Source organism: Microtus oregoni, unplaced genomic scaffold, assembly GCF_018167655.1.
Source record: "Microtus oregoni isolate MIOR12 unplaced genomic scaffold, Mior012 000015F_ref0000493, whole genome shotgun sequence".
Lineage (NCBI taxonomy): Eukaryota > Metazoa > Chordata > Mammalia > Rodentia > Cricetidae > Microtus > Microtus oregoni.
The window spans coordinates 13,388,070-13,408,525 of record NW_024543074.1 but is presented as its reverse complement, the minus strand read 5'-3'; the positions used below and the strand labels follow the sequence as shown (position 1 = coordinate 13,408,525).

At 40.0% G+C, this 20,456-nt stretch overlaps 1 protein-coding gene across 1 annotated transcript in view; it reads right to left on the bottom strand.

Moving 5' to 3' along the window:
• Positions 1-20,456, bottom strand: part of Appbp2 (amyloid beta precursor protein binding protein 2) — a 40,240-nt gene that overhangs the window by 8,408 nt on the left and 11,376 nt on the right. Inside the window, exons 2-9 of the mRNA XM_041664323.1 lie at positions 17,402-17,490; positions 15,667-15,818; positions 14,494-14,617; positions 8,438-8,606; positions 6,382-6,471; positions 4,017-4,084; positions 3,833-3,938; positions 2,511-2,635 (exon numbers count right to left, since the gene is read on the bottom strand). Coding sequence (XP_041520257.1) covers positions 2,511-2,635; positions 3,833-3,938; positions 4,017-4,084; positions 6,382-6,471; positions 8,438-8,606; positions 14,494-14,617; positions 15,667-15,818; positions 17,402-17,490 — 923 coding nt within the window. The remainder of the gene's footprint in view (positions 1-2,510; positions 2,636-3,832; positions 3,939-4,016; positions 4,085-6,381; positions 6,472-8,437; positions 8,607-14,493; positions 14,618-15,666; positions 15,819-17,401; positions 17,491-20,456) is intronic.

The following is a 20,456-nucleotide window of genomic DNA, read 5'->3' as shown; positions in this document are numbered from 1 at the left end:
TTAACCACTGAGCCATCTCTTTAGTTCCCCACTCAAAGTTCTTATCTCTGTCTATCTTCAAATTCACTAGTTCTCTTTAGTTTTTAACTAACATGCTGTTTGATTTCTGCACAGAGGTTTTTGTTGTTGTTGGTTTTTTTTTTTTTTTTTTGGTTTTTCGAGACAGGGTTTCTCTGTAGCTTTGGTTCCTGTCCTGGCACTAGCTCTTGTAGACCAGGCTGGCCTCGAACTCCCAGAGATCCGCCTGCCTCTGCCTCCCGAGTGCTGGGATTAAAGGCGTGCGCCACCACCACCCGGCTTCTGCACAGAGTTTTGATATCAGTGACTATACAGGTGCCTTTTCCTTAGCTCTGTTGATTTCTTTCTTTGAGACATGGTTTCATTTGGTGGCCCACGCTGGCCTCAAACTCCTGGCAATCCTGTCTCACCTGAGTGATGGTGTGCTACCATGTTTTTAGTATATTCAGAGTACATCCACCACTGCAACCAATTTTAAGATATTTTTTATCACCTTAAAACAATACCTAGATACATCTAGCAATCCCCACATTCCTCCAACACCCCAGGTCTAAGAACCATTCACTTTCTATCTCTAGTTGCCTATCTAGCCATATATAAATAAAGCCACACAAACTGTGATCCTTTGTGACTAGCTTCTGTAAGTTAGTATGTTTACAAGGCTCAACCATGCTGGAGGATGAATTTTGTTTAAAATTCCCAGCCTTCAAGAGGAAGCAGGTGGTGCTGGGCAGTGGTGGTGCATACCTTTAATCCTAGCACTTGGGAGGCAGGGGCAGGCAGATCTCTGTATGATTTTGAGGCCAGCATGGTCTACAGAGTGAGTTCTATGATGGCCAGGGTTGCACAGAGAAACTATGCCTTGAAAAGCCAAAAAGAAAGTCTCTGGGGCTTTTTTGTTTGTTTGTTTTCTGAAGAAACACACATTGCTGTGTAATGCTGGTTGGCCTGGAACTCATTGGATAGCCCAGAGTTGCCCTAAAAAAATTTTGGAGGAAAGTGATCAGGAGTCAATTTTCTCCTTCCACCTCACGGGTCTCAGGGATGAACTCAGCTTGTTACACTTGCCAGCAAGAGCCTTGAATTCTTCATCTTCTAGACCCAGCATAGTGCTGGCATTATAGGTATGTCCTACCTGGCCTTCTTTTTGCCTTCATTGTTCCTCCAAAATATTATTGGTTTCCTCGTCTATATCAGATCTAGAGAACTTTCTTTGTAAGGAGTATACACAGAAAACTTGTTATGGTAGCAACAAATCCCCCCCCCCCATTTTTTGGAGGGGGGGTTAGAGACAGGGTTTCTCTGTAGCTTTTTTTTTTTTTAGATTTATTTATTATGTATACAACTTTTTGCCTCCACTCACCAGAGGAGGGCGCCAGATCTCTTTACAGATGGTTTGGAGCCACCATGTGGTTGCTGGGAATTGAACTCAGGACCTCTGGAAGAGCAGACAGTGCTCTTAACCACTGAGCCATCTCTCCAGCCCAATGTAATCAAGAATTTTTTTATATTCATTTATTTATTATGTATACAATATTCTGTCTGTGTGTATGTCTGCAGGCCAGAAGAGGGCACCAGACCTCATTCCAGATGGTTGTGAGCCACCATGTGGTTGCTGGGAATTGAACTCAGAACCTTTGGAAGAGCAGGCAATGCTCTTAACCACTGAGCCATCTCTCCAGTCCCCTCTCTGTAGCTTTTGTAGCCTGTTCTGAAACTTGCTCTGTAGACCAGACTGGCCTTGAACTCAGAGATCTGCCTGCCTCTGCCTCCTGAGTCCTGGGATTAAAGGTGTGCGCCACAACTGCCCAGCTGGTAACAAGTTCTTTTGCAACTACTTAAGTCTAATATCATGAAATAGTCATAGGAAACAGATGAACAAATGGGCATGCCTATGACCCATGAAAATAGTTTTCCATGTAGGTCATAGTTCATGGCTGAGGATTTTAGAGACCATTCTTTGTTGATGGGAATTTTCCTCACTCTTGCAGGCTTAGAGATACATTTAAAAGAAGAGCTATAGCCAGGCGGTGGTGGCACACGCCTTTAATCCCAGCACTCGGGAGGCAGAGGCAGGCGGATGTCTGGGAGTTTGAGGTCAGCCCGGTCTACAAGAGCTAGTTCCGGGACAGGCACCAAAGCTACAGAAAAACCCTGTCTCGAAAAACCAAAAAAAAAAAAAAAAAAAAAAGAAGAGCTATAGTTTACCCAGTTTTTTTGGAGGTTGTTAAATTTGTCACCAAGCCAGAGACTATTAATTACTCAAAGAAAAATCACTGAAGGAAATACTGAAAAGAGCTCATTCCGTACAGAAATAAATAAATTTTAATTTGAAACCAAAGGAAGCCTAAATGGATGCCTTAACAACTGAAATGATTTTTAAATGACTTCACACATTTTACCACAGGAAGACAAATTTATCCATACAATACTTACGGACTAGTACACTACAGGGGAACAGTATTATCTCTGTCTGAAAAGGGGGAACTTACAGGGCATTGTCGAACTTCCCAGAGCTGTACTGGTGAACGTAGGAAGAGTAAGCCAAATCTTCATGAGCTGTTGCTACATGAATATTTTTGCCTCCAAACACTGACTGTCGAATGTCAAGGGCTGCCTGAAAGAACCATAGACATTTAGTAATATTGTATACTACTGAAGTTAAATTAACTATCCTCACATTCTCTGTACCTAATCCCTTAAATTTCAAATGGGAAGTCATGCTGGAGTTAAACAAGAGCAAAACCTGAAGGTCACCCCACAACAACCTGGTTCTGTGAAGATAACACCTGCTTTGGGAATTCCATCAGTTGGTTTTTGTAGTAAGGAAACAAAGAGTATGAACAAGGCAACGCTTCACCACAGACCCATAGCCTCGGCCCTAACAGCTTCTTTTACACCTTTCTTTAAAAGAGAACTGCAAAATAAGAATTATCTTTAATTCCAGTCCTGAAGAGGCAGAGGCAGGTGGATATCTGTGTGTGAGACCAGTCTAGTCTACAGACGGAGTTCCAGGACTGTTATATAGAGAAACCCTGTCCCAAGGGGAAAAAAAAAATCTGTGATACCTTGTCTAGAGACATTGTACAGGATACCATTTATCTGAAATAATGATTTTAAGGCCTAAAATTATAGCTATCAACCCTTGCTGGCAAAAAGGCAGGTAGACTGACCCTTGATAAATATGCCACAAAGGCATCACCTAGGCAACAGAAAGTATGGTTGAATATGTACCCACAGTCTATGATAATAGTCCTGGATGATTCTCTTCAATTCTTAAAACATTTGACTTTTATGTCTTTTTTTTTTTTTTTTTGGTTTTTCGAGACAGGGTTTCTCTGTGGTTTTGGAGTCTGTCCTGGAACTAGCTCTTGTAGACCAGGCTGGTCTCGAACTCACAGAGATCCACCTGCCTCTGCCTCCCGAGTGCTGGGATTAAAGGCGTGCGCCACCACCGCCCGGCCGACTTTTATGTCTTTTACATAACACTTAGTAAAGCAATGGTGAGACCTACAAGAGTAAGGAAGGCCTTTTTATTTTTTTAATTTATTTTTACTTTATTGGTGTTTTGCCTGCATATATGCATGTATGTCTGTGTGAAGGTGTCAGATCCCTCGGAGTTGCAGTTAGAGATACTTGTGCTGGGAATACAACCCAGGTCCTTCGAAGAAAAAATAAAAGCTCTTAACCACTGGGCCTTCTCTCTGGGCCTTCTCTCTAGCCCTTCGAAGAGTTATTTTACATAAAATGGCAACAAATATAGATCAGCAAATCAACTTAGATTAGAAGTAAAGGGAAATAACCACTAACATACCTGATAAATTGCAACAGACTGACAGATATTGTCTACATTGAGTAAGTAGAACCCATAATCTAGCAGCGTATCAGAGTATTTTGGGTGTTTGGATCCAAAATGATCTCTATAAAAAGATAAAGAACTATTAGGATATAAAGTTGAGAAACATATTAAAACAGTATCTTTAATAACAATCACCTACCGTGCCAAATACACTGCATGTTTAATTAATTGTTCTGCCTTCTTAAATTCACGTTTTACTACACAAGCCTAAAGACAAAAAGGGAAATTATTAAACAGTTGATTAGTGTACGACCATTAAGTATAGTTTCAGACCACACTATAATAGTCAATTAAAAAAAATAAATCGAAGCCGGGCAGTGATGGCGCATGCCTTTAATCCCAGCACTCGGGAGGCAGAGGCAGGCGGATCTCTGGGAGTTCGAGACCAGCCTGGTCTACAAGAGCTAGTGCCAGGACAGGCTCCAAAGCTACAGAGAAAGCCTGTCTTGAAAAGCAAAAAAAAAAAAAAAAAAAAAACAAAAAAACAAAAAACCGATGATTCTGCTGGGCAAGAGTGGTCAAGTCTTTAATTCCAAATTCCAGCACTCAGGAGGCATGGGCAGGCAGATCTCTGAGTTCGAGGCCAACATGTTCTACAGAGTGAAATTCCAGGACAGTCAACGATACACAAAGAAATCCTGTAGCAGAAAGTGGGGTGGGGGTGTCTTCAATTTGTAATTTCTTTCCAAGTCTCTAATACATTTTTAAAGAAATAGATCTGTAAACAACTTGGGAAAATTCTGGTAATTATTTCCAGTATAAATGTTACAACAAAGGTAATTCACAAACTGGTACAAGCCTACCTCTTTATAACACTATACTAAAATGTCAGGGGGAAGATTCAGCATAATATTTTTAAGTACAAATTCCATTTCTGGAATGGGTTACAGTGAACTTTTCTCACTTTCTTTATATGAACATATACATGTATATATTTTTAAATATGGTTTTCATTTGTGGGGTATTTGTCTGTATGCATACTAGAAGAAGGTGTTAGATCTAGAATTGGAGTGAGAGGTGTTTGTGAGTTGCCATATGGGTGCTGGGAATCAAATCTGGGTCTTCTGGAAAAGTAGGCAATGTTTAACTGCTCGACCATCCCTCCAGTCCCATACTTTAAAATTATTTGTTAATAACTTACTGTATACACACACATGCACATGTATGCAAATGAATAGAATGTGTGGCAGTCAGAGGTTAGCTTACAACATTTGGTTCTTTCTTTCTCAAAGAAAGTCTCAAAGGGGCTGAACTCAGGTGTCAGACTTGGTGGAAAGTGCCTTTACCATCTGACTGGACCTTTTTGTTAAACAGCACCTGATGCCGTCCTGGAACTAGCTCTATAGAACAGGTTGGCCTCAAACTCAGAGATCCACCTGTCTCTGCAACCTGAGTTCTGGAATTAAAGGCCACCACTACCAAAACTGCCAGCTTTACTAAAAAAAATATTTTGAACCATGGGGACTTCTAGTTTTTGAACTCTAAATACCATGTGCATATACAAATTTTGCATGTTGTATTACTTCCTAAAGCATATATTTAATGTTTAAATTAAGCATGCTAATATCTTTTTCTCATATGGATGCCATCTGAGTATTTATGCTGCTATTCACATTCTCTAAAGTAAATAATGGAGACTCAGGCACACTGGAACATGCCTGTAGCCCAAGTAAAATCACAATTTGAGGGTAGTCTTGACTACATAGCAAGTTTAAAGCTAGCTGAAGTTACATACCAAGATCACATCTCAATAAATAACTTTTTACTATTTCATAGAAACAGTGATGTCTTCTAAACCAAAAATCTGTAGTCTTTTTTCCGATTGAAATGACTCAGATAAAAGCAACCAAAATGGAATACTCAAGTTTGAGTAACTTCGATATAAAAAACATATATTAAAGTTCATCAGTGCTTTATTTCAAGGCTTTTGTATACTAAAGCTAACTTTGAGGTACTAATAAATAGCCTCAAAGAATTTTTATACTTATTTACAAAAAAAGAAACTAGAGAAAAATCAAAGGCAGTCTATCAGGTCCAGTATAACAAGCTTTCTCATTGAGAAATGCAATGCAGAAGGAAGGTAAATCGTACAGAAGACAGCCTCGCTCTAGGTCTATGGGTCCACACCATTTCCAATGAGAAACTGAGTTTACTACGCAGCTTTAAGGAAGACAAAAATTCAAGCATCAAATATTACTGTGATGTGTACTTCAGTGAGCTCAAACAATTATTTTTACAGGTTTCTTTGATGATGGAAAACTTATGAGGCAGTTTTTTATTTGTTTTTTGAGATAGGGTCTTTCTATGTAGCCCTGGCTGTCCTGGAGCTTGCTATGTAGTCCAGGTTAACCTCAGACACTAACCTGCCTCTGCTTCCCAAGTGCTAGGATTAAGCTATGGGACAGTTTTGATTAGAAACTAAGCACAGAAACTCAGAACACAGATCTAGTCAGTTATCAAAGACTGTTGTTAAAAACATTTTATTTTTTAGACATCATATTCACCTTAGAAGCTTGTCGTAAAACATCCACCACAACTTTGACTGGCAAGCCTGCTGTAATTTCCTTCATTGCCTCAACGCACCACTTATACGCCTTTGAAAAAATTGAGAAGAGAAAGAACTGAAACAAAGTGACAAACTAAATGACAGTGTTTAATGAAATTATTGAATATTTTTCTTACAAGATTTAAAATACTTAAACACACAAAAATATTTATAATTGAAATTTTCTGAGGTGATCTTTTGAAAGTGCTGAGTTGATCACACTATTTCTACTCTTATATCTATATCTTCCTCAAGCAAAGTGTGGTGGTACACACCTGTCATTTCAGAGTCAGCGAGGCCACGGCAGCAGGAGTTTCCTGAGCTCAGTGAGCTGGGGGTGAACCTATATATGAATCCTATATCAAAACACTCCTATAGTTTTTATAAATTAAAGATGGGATATATGTTCAGGAAATGAGGCATGCTCTATATTCTATGTTCCAGAAGCAATTACTGCATACAGCAGCTCCCTGACCCTGCCTTAGCAAACATTCCCCTTCTTCCAGCCCCTCAGTGAACTAAGTATATTTTAAGGCTTCAGTCCTAGACTAGCTTTCACATAGTTTCCTTTCCCTTCTGTAACATTTCAGCTCCTCCCTCCACCCATTTTTCTATCAGTGACAGGGTTCACTATAACCTTGGTTGGCCTAGAGCTCACTATGTAGACCAGGCTGGCCTCAAACTGAGAGAAAGCCAACTGCCTCTGTCTCAGTTGTTAGGATTAAAGGTGCACAGCATTATACCCAGCTATAATTTTCCCTATTAATTATGTGTTTAGTTGAGTGCCTACTTTATACTGGATATTACAAGCAGTTCATGTTCATTGATACATTTAACTGATAACACAGCACATAGTATGTCTATTATTATGGAAAAGAAAGTTACAGAGGTCAAGTGCAGGCAATGAGCTAGCTAGCATCTATGTAATATGTAGCAAAACAAACAAAAATGACCTTTTCCTAGTGATTAGCAGAAGGCAAAAAAAGCAAAGTAAGTTACCCTGGATAGACAACTGCTATTATATAAAGAAAGAAGACAGCAAGATAACCCATTTTGGTTAAATTCTGAGCTTAACTGAGAGGTCCTGCCTCAAGCTGGAATAGTGATTGAGATTCTCGGTATCATTCTTGAACTTCTGCACACATGTATACAAATGTATACATGTACCTGCCGAAATGTATACATGGTCTCACAAGCATGTGAATAGATATATGCATACTTATGCATACTACACACGCATACATATGAAAAGGGGCTGGAATGATGGCTCAGTGGTTAAGAGTAGCTGCTGGCCTTACAAAGGACCCACATTCTGTTTCCAGCATCCACACTAGATTGCTTACAACCACCTGTAGTAACTGGAGCCCAATACCCTCTTCTAGCCTCCTCTGTACTCATGTACACACGGCAACACACAGACATACATGAAACACAATCAAAAATAAATCTATGTTTACATTTAACAAATCTATTTTTAAATTAAAGGTGCATGTCTTTAATCCCAGCACTCAGGAGGCAGACACAGATGAATCTCTGTGAGTTCAAGGCCAGCCTGGTCTACAGAGAGAGTTCCAGAACAGCCAGGGCTACAGAGAGAAACCCTGTCTCAAATAAACAAACAAACAAACAAACAAACCCAAAAAGCAAATGAAGTATTTTTCCATTCTGCAATGAAACCTACGACAGGAACCTAGCATGTGAAAGCTGTGAGTGGTGGTGCTTGCCTGCGATCTGAGCAGCACTGATCTTAGCACTCAGGAGCCCGAGCCTCAGGCTACCAAGTCTTGCCTTATCCAAAAAAACAAAACAACAATCCTGAGGACCACCCAATACCTGAAATGTAACTCAGAAGACAGGTAAGAGAACTGGCTTATCCTGTTCCAATGGGAGCTACCTTGAAACAGTGTGGCACAGGTCGGCAATCCCAGCACTTGACAGGGTGATAGAGGAAGACCACAAATTTAAAGGCAGCTTAGGCTACAAAGACCTTGTCTCAAAACAGCAAGCCAACTCACCTCATCATAGTGGCTTTTTGCAAATAGAAGTGCACATAGTTCTCCATAGAGAGCAGCTCTGTTTGCTTGCTGGCCACGCTTTGATAACTTATCCATGTATGTCTGAGCTAACTTAAATGTTTCTTCACCTAGATGATATTTGCAATTTCCATTTCGCACATGAAGCAACCTGAAAAAGACAAAAAAGCTTTTACTTTTGGTACTTCTAGCATAGCGACCCTGATAACTTTTTGTTGTTGTTGTTTTTCAGGACAGGGTTTCCCTGTGTAGCTTTGGAGCCTGTCCTAGAACTTGCTCTGTAGACCAGGCTAGCCCTGAACTCACAGCCTCCCAGCATAAGCCACCACCACCTGGTCCCTGAAAACCTCTTAAAATAATGGTGCAGCACCTAAATGACAAGACAGTGGACACAAGAAATGAGGCTGCACTAGAAAGAACTTCTATCTACAGCACTGCTGATAATGCTGAGAGCTTCTTGTGATGAATCTCGTCGATTCACTCTGTTCTCTAAATATTCATGTATTTTGTGTATTCAGCGTGTGCTAAACAACAACAAAAAAGAATCCTTCTTGTTCCAAATTCAAATACAATGCGGAAAATAGTGAAGAAAATAAAAAAATAATCTGACATATTACACCTACCATTACCGTTCTTTCTCAGTTTTTGGATGTCTGTGTATCACTTCATCAGCTGCCACTGCTGTCATTCATGCTGCTTCCTAAGCATTTTAGCTTACTGTACCACTAAGGTAAGTTCAATGATATAACGATGATACCTATTTGTCCTATACCCTCTGTGGCTGAAAATCCTGAGCACACCACACAAAATAATGTTTAATATGATAACAACCTAATGAGTACGCAAGTGTATCAACATAAAGGCCGCAGTAGACTATACATCTACAGACTATAGGACAAATACTTATCTATTATAGTGCTGGCTGAATGCAATGTCTATTTACAAGGCCACTACATTCTGAAAATGCTCTGGCAATAAAGACATAAAAGACATTTAAAAGAAAACAAAGCAGGGCATTAATATCAGTACTCTAGAGGCAGAGCTAGGTCTAAATAATGAACTGTCAAAACCATGTGAGAAGCAGGCACAGCTAGGCGATAGAGGCTCTCCATACCTAATAATGTGTGAGGCCCTAAATTCAGTCCCTAGCACTGGAGAAGAGAAAGGACTGGAAGGAAGGAGAATTAATCTCGATACTCTAGATGGGTGGAATGACTATATTTCTGAGCAGGGCAGTCAAGGTTGAGCAGAATATGAACTTAAGAGTAAAGCATCTACAGATAAAAATATTTAAAAAAAAAAAAGAAAGAAAAGAAAAACAGAGCCGGGCAGTGGTGGCGCACACCTTTAATCCCAGCACTCGGGGAGGCAGAGGCAGGCGGATCTCTGAGTTCGAGGCCAGCCTGGTCTACAAGAACTAGTTCCAGGACAGGAACCAAAAGCTATGAAGAAACCCTGTCTCGAAAATTCAAAAAAAAAAGAAGAGAAAAAGAAACCAAATCAACTGATCAGAATGAGTCTGAGGCCATATTGGGTACCATAGAAAGACCTTGCATACAAATACAAAATAACAACAGGGCTGAGGATTGTAGTGATATTTTGTTTGTAATCTAACAAATAAATCCTGCCTGAAGATCAGAGTACAGAGCTAAACTACTAGGAAACTACTAGGCCAGGCAGTGGTGGCACACACCTTTAATCCCAGCACTCCCAGAGGCAGAAAGATCTCTGAGTTCAAGGCCACCCACCTTACACTATAACTCAAGATTGATCCAGTCTCAGAGAGCCAGGTAGTGGTGGCTCACACTTTTAATCTCAGTATGTGGGAGTCATACACCTTTGATCCCAGCACTAGGGAGGTGGAGTCAAGGAGGAATACGACTGGAGGGAGAGAGGAATATAATGTAGGAGGAAACAGGAGCTGGAGGAATTCAGTTTGAGGATTCGGCCAGAGAAGCAGTCTGAGGTTCATAGAGAGTGCTTTCACTTTGGGGATTCATGGAGACAGGATCACCCCTTCGGTTTGAGCACTGGCAGAGGTAAGAACTCTCTAGTGGCTGACCGCTCTGCTTCTCTGATCCTTCAGCTTTCACCCGATAGCTGACTCCTGGTTTTTATTATTAAGAACAATTAGAATTCATGCTACAGAGCATGTGGCTCAGCTGGTAGTATGGCTATTTTGCATGCATGATACTGATGTGGGATGTCTCTCTGTATGCTGTGGATATGTTATTACCATTGGTTAATAAAGAAGTTGTTTTGGCTAACAGCCAGGCAGAATAGAGTCTGGTGGGAAATTCAAAGAGATACAGGGAGAAAAAGGGAAGTCAGGGAGACACCAACAGCTGCTGGAGAAGCAAGATGTGATGTAACAAGCCACAAGCATCATGGGAAAATACAGAATAGTAGAAATGGATTGATTTAAGTTGTAAGAGATAGTTAATAGAGCTAATAGGTGAAACAGTTTGTAATTAATATTAAGCCTTAGAGTGACTACTCAGGAACTGGTGGGCTGGAGAGAAACCTCCAATTACACAAAACCCTAGGTTCAAACCATATAAACTAGACATGGTGGTTTGATCTGCCATCCCAGCATTTGGACAGTGGAGTCATGAGGATCAGACGTTAAAGGTAGTTCTCAGCTGCACAGGCAGTTCAAAGATGGCCTGGTATACATGAGACTCTCTCGAGTGAAAGGAAATCAAGAGTTGCCAATGCCCTTTATTTACCATGAGTACTCCAGGAGGAAGATCATTTCTGGCCTTTACTTAGTAACTGGCACATGCAGAGATGATAGACTATTTATTTAATGCCAGAAAGGCACTGCCTGGTGCTTCCTCCAGTCCCACTGGTGGTCTGTTCAAACATACACTAAGCATACAGAGACCCATCTGGGCTGAAAGTAAGCAGGATGGAAGCCAAGGAACTTCCGGTGCATTTCACGGGTGTGTTGCCAAGGTTCCCACTTGCACTTTGACAATTAACAATGTGAAATCACACCTCCCTTATCAACTACTACCACAAAAAGTAACTGGGTTTATTTTTGTTGTTGTTGGTTGGTTAATTTTTTTTTTTTTTTTTTGAGACAGGGTCTCTACATAGTCCCGGCAGTTGTAGAATTCACAGAGACCCTCCTGCCTTTGCATCTCAGGTGCTGAGATTAAAGGCATATGCCATCATGCTGGGCTAAAAAGCAACTATTGTTTACCAGGTCAAACTATGTTAAGTTTCAAATGAGAAAAAAAGCAAACATAGAAGTCATTCAGTCATTCAGTTTATAAATATATTTATTGCAAGACAGAAGAGCTGGACTGGCGAGATGGCTCAAAGGGCAAAGAAACCCGATGACCTGAGATTGGTCCCCAGGTTTTAGTGGAATAAGAAAATAGAATCCTAAAAGTTGTCCTCTGACTCCCACACAAGAGGCAGGGCATATATATGTGAGCTTATGTGTACATTCACGTGTACCTGCACACCACAGAGTCAAAACAAAATTGAAAACTGGCTAGAGAGATGTCTCAGTCGAGAAGGTGTTTGCCATGAAACCTAAGGGCCAGAGTTTGGATTCCCCAGAACCTACCTACATAATAAGGCCTGGTGGCAGTCTGTAATTCCAGTTCTTGGGAGGGATAGACAGGGGATTCCTGGAGCAAACTCAATAGCTAGATGGGACCTTACCTCAGCAAATAAAGTGGAAAAGCAGTCAGGGAAGACTTGATGTCAACTACATGACTCTACATAGATTCACGTATGTGTCTACTACCCATGTGCACATACACATGAATATGTACACAAACACACCACAAACAAATACAATTTTTTAAAAGATGTATTTATTTATTATGTATACAGCGTTCTGCCTGCATGTGTACCTGCAGGCCAGAAGAGGGCACTAGATCTCATTACAGGTGATTGCGAGCCACCATCTGGGTGCTGGGAATTGATCTTAACCTCTGAGACAAAGCTCCATCCCCACAAACAACTTGTAAAAAGACTAAGGGTGTGTGTGTGTGTGTGTGTGTGTGTGTGTATGGCTGTAATCTCAACACTTGGGAGGCAGAGGCAGTGGTTCTCTTTGAGTCTGAGGCTAGTTTGGTCTACAAGAGCTAGTTCAAAGACAGGCTCTAAAACTACAGAGAAACCCTGTCTCGAAAAACCAAAAATAAAATAAAATAAAGAAATAATACTAGATCCATACCAGACAGATGAGACAAAAACAAATTACATAATACCAGCTGTTGAGAAGGCTCAGAGGGTAAAAGTGACCTAACAACCTGAGTTCAATACTACGGCCCAAATGCCGGAGGGAGAAAACAGACTCCTGCAAGCTGTCCTCTCCTCCTGTGAACACTGCTGCATGGACTTCAACTTTCTGCCCCCACTTCACCAAATACAAAAATAAATGTAATTTTTAAAAAAATTAAGGAACTAAACTGGGTATGGTGGCACACACCTTTAACCCTAGCACTTGAGGGGCAGAGGCAAGCAGATCTCTGTGAGTTTATGACCAGTTTGGTCTCATAGTGAGTTCTAGGACAGCCAGGATTATGTAGAAAGACCTAGCTCAAAACAAGCAAGCAAGCAAGCAAGCAAACAAACAAATAAAACTAAGGGACTGGAGAGATGGCTCAGCAATTAAGAGTGCTTACTACTCTTCCAGGACATGCTCCAAAATTACACAGAGAAACCAAACTCTGTCTCAAAAAACAAGAGTGCTTACTATCTTGCAGAAGACCTGGGTTCAATTCTTAGCACCCACATGGTGGCTCACAACCACCTGTAACTATAGTTCCAGGGGACCCCATGCCCACTTCTCACCTTTGCAGTCAATGTTCCTACATGCTACACATATATACACACAGGCAAAAACACTCATACATATAAAATTTAAACAAATCTAAAATTTTAAAATAAATTATTTATAACTATAAATATATTATTTATAATTAGTTATAAAAATAAATTATTAAAAGAAAAAATACTGCCAGGTGGCCGTTGTGCACACCTTTCATCTCAGCACTCAGAAGGTAGAGGCAGTAGGATCTTTGTGAATTCAAGTCAGTCTGGTGTACAGAGAGTTCCAGGACAGCCAGAGCTACACACAGAGAAACCCTGTCTAGATAAACTAATCAAACAAGGACAGACAGACAGATAAAATGAATATGGAATGATATGAATGTGATGGCACACATCTTCAATCCCAGTACTCCGGTGACAAAAGACAAGCAGATCTCTGTGGGTTCCAGGTCAATCAGGGTTACACAGTGAGACAATGTCTTAAAACAGACACGGAGACAGACAGACCGACACACATGTATGCACGCATACACACATACACAAATACAGAATGTGAGCATCTTAACTGTCAACTTAATTGGCTTAATAAATGCCTAGGTTACTTAATAAAGCATAACCTCTGGGTTCCTAGAGACAGACCATGAGGACTGGGAACTAATCAATGGATTAATGAATGACGTGGTGTCACGGGGACACTGTGAGAAGCAGGTAGGACCGAGGTGGAAAAGGTAGGTGGGTCACCAGGAGCACATCCTTGGGGGCTACAACTTGTCCTGACTCTCTTTGCACTCCTGCTCCGACGTGCTTCTGTTACCACGTTTATCTTTGAGTGCAGAATGGGGTCAAGTTACCATGAACAGCATGAACCCCTAAAATGTAAGCCAGAAGAAATCTTTGCTCCTTTAAGCTGATTCTGTCAGGTATTGAGTCAAAGTGAAAAGAACAGCACAGGCTGAAAGCAAACTGAGGAAATGAGTCTCTCTCCTTCCTATCTTTTCTAAGATCAGATAGCGTTTTTTCTAAAGATCTAATATATTTTTATGGAAATAAAAGGTTGAAGTGCTTAGGATTCATGAACATTTTGGAGATGGAGACTGGACTACTGAAAACATGGCACAATTACCATCTAAGAGATTTAGTCAATTGTTGGGAGTGTACCCAGAATTCTGAGCCCAAACCACTAATACCAAGTACCCCTATAGCTAAGTACCACCAAATCATAGGATCTGCTCCAAGCTTACCTCACACAACACTCCACTGCTCGAAACCAGTGAAGCATCTCGTCATGTAGAGTACATAACTGAAGGCAAGACAGAAAAACCTTCTCAGCATCACTGTACCAGCCTGCATCGGAAAGAAATCCACCTGAAGAGCAAGAAAATCAGTAACATTAAGTGACTCAGTAAACTGTAAGCTACAATGACATGCTTATAACAAAACACCTAAATCAAATATTCAATATTAATATTAAATAATTAATTAATAATAGTAACATCTTACTTTTAACTTTGGAAAAGTTTGATCTCCAGCACAGAAAGTGGGAATAATAATCTGAAGAAATATTTGTCTGAAATGTACTTTTAATTCTGTATGATTGTGAAAAGATAGTTTTATAATTTATTATAAAATTATCACAATATTTATTTATTTATTTTTTAATTTATTTATTTATTATGTATACAGTGTTCTGTCTGTTTGTATGCCTGCTGGACATGAAGAGGGCACCAGACCTCATTACAGATGGTTGTGAGTCACCATGTGGTTGCTGGGAATTGAACTCAGGACCTCTGGAAGAGCAGGCAATGCTCTTAACCTCTGAGCCATCTCTCCAGCCCCACAATATTTATATATGTAAGTGTGTGTGTGTGTGTGTGTGTGTGTGTGTATATATATATATATATATACACACATACATACATAAATATAAAGGGATATATGTTTATATCCCTTCCCAGAATATTTTAAAGTGGTTTCTGCTTATAAAGTATTTCCTCAAAAAAATAAAAATACCTAATTTTGGAAAACAAGGCCCTAAAAAGATTTAAGTCTCATGTCACAGCATACGGTAAGCAGTTAAAGAATTTGGTGACAGCATGACACAGCAGAAAGGCGTGCTTTGGGATCACAGAGACGGGATTCTAAACATAGCTCACTACAAGTTATGAGCTGATCCACTTACTCAACTTCATTAAGTCTTCTTCGGCATATGCAAATACTATTACTGTCACTGTGCTGGAATGCCACGAGAATTCAGGAAGACACCACTTACATGCTAAAGTTGAATAGGCCACGCCTAGGTAAGACAGTTGCTCACAATCTGTGCAGACTGTGGGAACTCTTGTAGGAACCCTTACTGTTAGGTTTAATTCAAGTCCATTACAGAATAAACACTCCTCTACTTTCCCATTACTCACCTAACACAAAGCCAACCTGGATGGCCTTCTCCTTTACTGCAGCATCTGACTCTGCTATGTAAGAGCACCGTCTACTGAATGAGTAGGCCAGGACAGAAGCAACTTTAACACCATGATCCATCAAAGCCTGAAAACAATGATGAAGCAAATGTCTGAAAGAGAAGAGAAAGGTGATTCTAGAGAGGCAATTGATTTTGCCCCTTTAGAGATAGCTGCTCCTCTATTAAATATGATACCATTGTTTTCTAAAACAAAACAAGGTAAGTGAGGCTACATCTGTAACCTGATGGTACCTAAGGATGGGGCTAGCTTTAAAAATCACATATATTGGCGCTGGAGAGATGGTTCAGTGGTTAAAAGTACTGGCTGTTCTTCCAGAGGTCCAGGGATCAATTCCCAGCAACCACATGGCAGCTCACAACTGTCTGTGACTCCAGTTCCAGAGGATCCAACACCCTCACACAGAGATACATGCAAACAAAATACCAATGCATATAAAATAAATTTTAAAAATCACATATACTCCAAAAACAAGACAATGGGGCTGGGGAGATGGCTCAGCAATTGCCACACAAGCCTGACAACGAGTCTGCATCTTAGCATACACATAAAAGCTGGACACAGTAGTACAAGCACTAGAAATCCAGTGCAGCTCTACAGGAAGATGGGAGGCACAAATAAGAAACTTGCTAGAATCTCACAGGTCAGCTAGCCTGGCATATGTGGCAGTGAACATTAACAAAGACACTGGCATCCAGGCGTAGTGGCACATGGGAGGCAGAGGCAGCCAGCCTGGTCTACAGAATGAGTGCCAGGATAGGCTCCAAAGCTACAAAAGAAACCCTGTCTCAAAAAAAAAAAAAAAAAGAAAGAAAGAAAGAAAGAAAAGAAAAGAAAAGCCAGAGCGAGAGAGAGAATCTCTCAGTAAGGTGTAAGATAAAGAAAGACCAACATCTAAAGCCAGACTGGGCTACATGACACCCTGCCTTAAAACTATCAAACCCTTCACTAAGAGCTTTATGTGTATTTATAAAGTAAAAATATGTTCTTTGACCTTTTCCCGTCAAATAAAGTATAACTCTTATTTTTGTTATTCAAAGCTTTTCACTGAGTTATCGTCCCACTCCATGGAACTTGCTACCATAGTATTCAGTGGTCTTTTGTCTACTTATAAATTTTTTTTTTTTTTTTTTTGGTTTTTCGAGACAGGATTTCTCTGTGGTTTTGGAGCCTGTCCCGGAACTAGCTCTTGTAGCTGTTTTTAATGGTGAAAACATTCTGCAAATGTCTATTGCTGATGGCTGAACAAGGCAAGTATACTTAATATCACTGAATTATATACTGTTTTATCATTTTATGTGTATGATGAGTGTTTTGCCCGCATGTACGCCTATTGTCCTTGAAGGCCAGAAGAGGATACTGTACCTCCGAAACTAGAGTTTCATATAGGCACTGTCCTATAGGTGCTAGGAACTGTATCTGGGTCCTCTGGGAGAGCAACCAGTCTTCTTAACCACTGAACCATCTCTCCAGCCCCTGAATCATACATTTTAAAATGGTATAAGTAGCAAACTTTGTGGTATATATGTTTTAGTAGTCTTTTTATTGGGGGGAGGGAAGGAGATGAAGGAAGATCAGAAGTTTAGCAAATTCAAGCCCATCTTGGGCCACATGAGACTCAGAAGGAAGGACAGACGAAAGCGTGAAAGCCAATACACATACACACAAATTTTACCTTTTATCCAAAGCTCTCAAAACTTTAGCAAAAACTTCCAATTCACAGAATTCACTGCCCAGTTGACATAAGCGTCCCTGTTGGTAAAGCTGTAATAATAATAAGAAAAATAATTATTTTTAACTTTTTAATTTAATTTTCTGCTCTGTGATTTAGCAGCTACTGTTCCAGAACTATGTTCTATGCTGCCTGCCATGATGGTCATGGACTTTAACCCTCTAAAACTCTAAGCCCCAAATAAACTCTTCTCTAATTAAAAAAAAAAAAAAACAAAAAAACAACAGGATTTAATAGCAGATTTTAATGGCTGATTTTAAGTATAAATACACAGCATTATCAGAAAAGAGGCTTGCATGAAAAAAATGCAACAAATAAATTTCTATAACTCATAAAAACTTTAACATTGCACATAATTGTTCAGAATTATTATTGTGAAATAGAATAGCACCTGGAACATTATAAATTACAAAGATGTGGTATTTAGCTATATGTATCATACAGAAGCCCATTACTTAAGAAACTTAAATGCTTATTTTTTTTCCTTTAACAAAACTGGATAATTTTAAGTTATCAAAATAACAGCAAAGCCAGTATCTAGAAGGCAGCTTGTCAATATGCTCCATTGGGCACCTCAGCCAATCTCAAATACTCAGCTTAGTTCTGCATATATTTCACAAGCACTAACAGTATATAGTACATCTATCTAAAGATCCAGGACGACAGGATTCATATATTTCTGATTTGTTAGAACTGTTTTGTTGTTGTTTGATTTCGGTTTTTCCAGACAAGGTGTCTTGTGTGTGTGTGTGTGTGTGTATCCCTGGTGATCCTAGAACTTGCTCTGTAGACTATGCTGGCCTCAAACTCAGAGATCTGCCTACCTCTGCATCCTGAATGCTGGGATTAAAGGTGTGTGTACCCCTACGACCCAGCAGGAACCGGTACTTTTTAAAGGAACAATTTAGGAGCTGGGTGGTGGTGGCACACACCCTTAACCCTAGCACTCAAGAGGCAGAGGCAGTTAGATCTGAGTTTGAGGCCAGCCTGGTCCACAGAGCAAGTTTCAGGATAGCCAGGGCTACACAGAGAAACTTTGTCAAAACAAACAAACAAACAAACAAAACAAACAATCAAAAAAGAACAATTTAGGGATTGCCAAAATGGCTTTGTGGATAAAGGAGCTTTGCAGCTTAGCCTGCAGACTGGAGCTCAATCACAGGGATCCAAAGGGTGTAAGGACAGAACTGATTCCTCCAACTGTCTTCTGATCTCCACATACGTGCACAAATATAAAGTTTAATTAATTAGTAACATGTTTTTAAAAAACAAATATGGCCAGGCAGTGGTGGCACACGCCTTTAATCTCAGCACTCAGGAGGCAAAATCAGGAGGACCTCTGTTAGTTCGGGGCCAGCCTGATCTACAGAACTAGTTTCAGGACAGCTAAGGCTGTTACAAAGAGAAACCCTGACTTGAAAAACCAAAAACAAATACAGAGAGGAGCTAGAGAGATGGCTCATCAGTTAAGAGACTGACTGCTCTTTAGGGGACCCAGGCTCAATTCCCAGCAATTACAGGGTAGCTCACAACTCCCTGTAACTCCAACTCCAGAGGGTACAACACATTCTTCTGGCTTCCTTGAGCACCAGACAAACACATGGTACTCAGATACACAAGAAGTCGTCAAGGAACTCATACTTCAATGAATGAAAATTTAAAAAGGAAACAAATTCAGTTTTATCATTTTTCCTGACCTCAATTTCACCAAATGCTTTTGAATGTATGTAAGTTATAACAGAAATTTTGCTATCTTAGTTCACTTTGTATTACAGCTACTTAACACTAACTCAATTGATGACAACATTGGTTGCAAAAAAGAGGAAGGCAGGTCACTCTGTGCAGGAAAACAAACTACAAACTCAGCATACTATTGGGCATAAGATTATTAGTCACACAAAGGTCAGATTAAATTAGGTATACACACAGCTCAGTGATAGAAAGCTTACAGCATACACCAAGCCCTGGGTTCCATCTCTAACACGGGAGAGGAAAAAGTATAGATACCAATGGTTTCTGCAAAGTCAACAATTGCTGCCGAGAAGAGGGACTATACGCTCAGGAAGGCCAACAGAACTGTGATCTTCATGGAATGAAGATATTCAAATTAACATTAAAACCTAGTTCATAAGGAAAGAGCCTCTATTTTGGCTTTCTTTTTTAATTAATTAATTTATAAACTTTTATGTCTATAGGTATTTCGCACACCAGAAGAGATATTGGATACCATGGGGACTACAGATACAGATGGTTGTGAGTCACCATGTGAGTGCTGGGAATTGAACTCAGGACCTCTGGAAGAACTCTTAACCACTGAGCTATTCCTACAGCCCCCAGAAATGCCCTTTCTGCTACAGAAAAATAAAGAGTTTTGAGAATGTACGCAGTAAAATGCACCAGCATCAATCAGTTATGCTTACTTGACAATTGGCCACTACAGAATAATACAAGAAAAATACCGCTGAGAATTCATCACCAAATTCCAGTTTGGGGGCAAAATAATGCAAAGCAGATCCAAAAATGTACTAACCAAGATATTTAGATATTTCTCCAAAACACTAAGAAAAAAATCTTAACTTCCAAAGGCTCAGTGGGTAAAACCATGCCCATGCAAGCATGAGGACTTGAGTTTGAATCCCCAGTCTGCAATCACAACGCTCCTATGGGGAAGAGGGAGGTGGAGACTGAACAGCATACACAATAGAAAAACAAAAGGGGAAGGACTGACATCCAAGGTTATCCTTAGACCTTCACACACACACTGTGATAAATGTGCAATGGCACATGTGCATGCACTTAACACACGTGCATGCATGTGCACACCCGCACACATACACACACTTTGTATACACACACATTATACATAAGTATGCCCTCCCAAACCCTTGCCAAAATGATTATCATTATCAACCTTAAGGCTTAGAATTTCTTTTATAAAATAGATAAAAATGAAACAAGTTATATAACCATTTAAATTACCAGACAAGGGTAATGATTT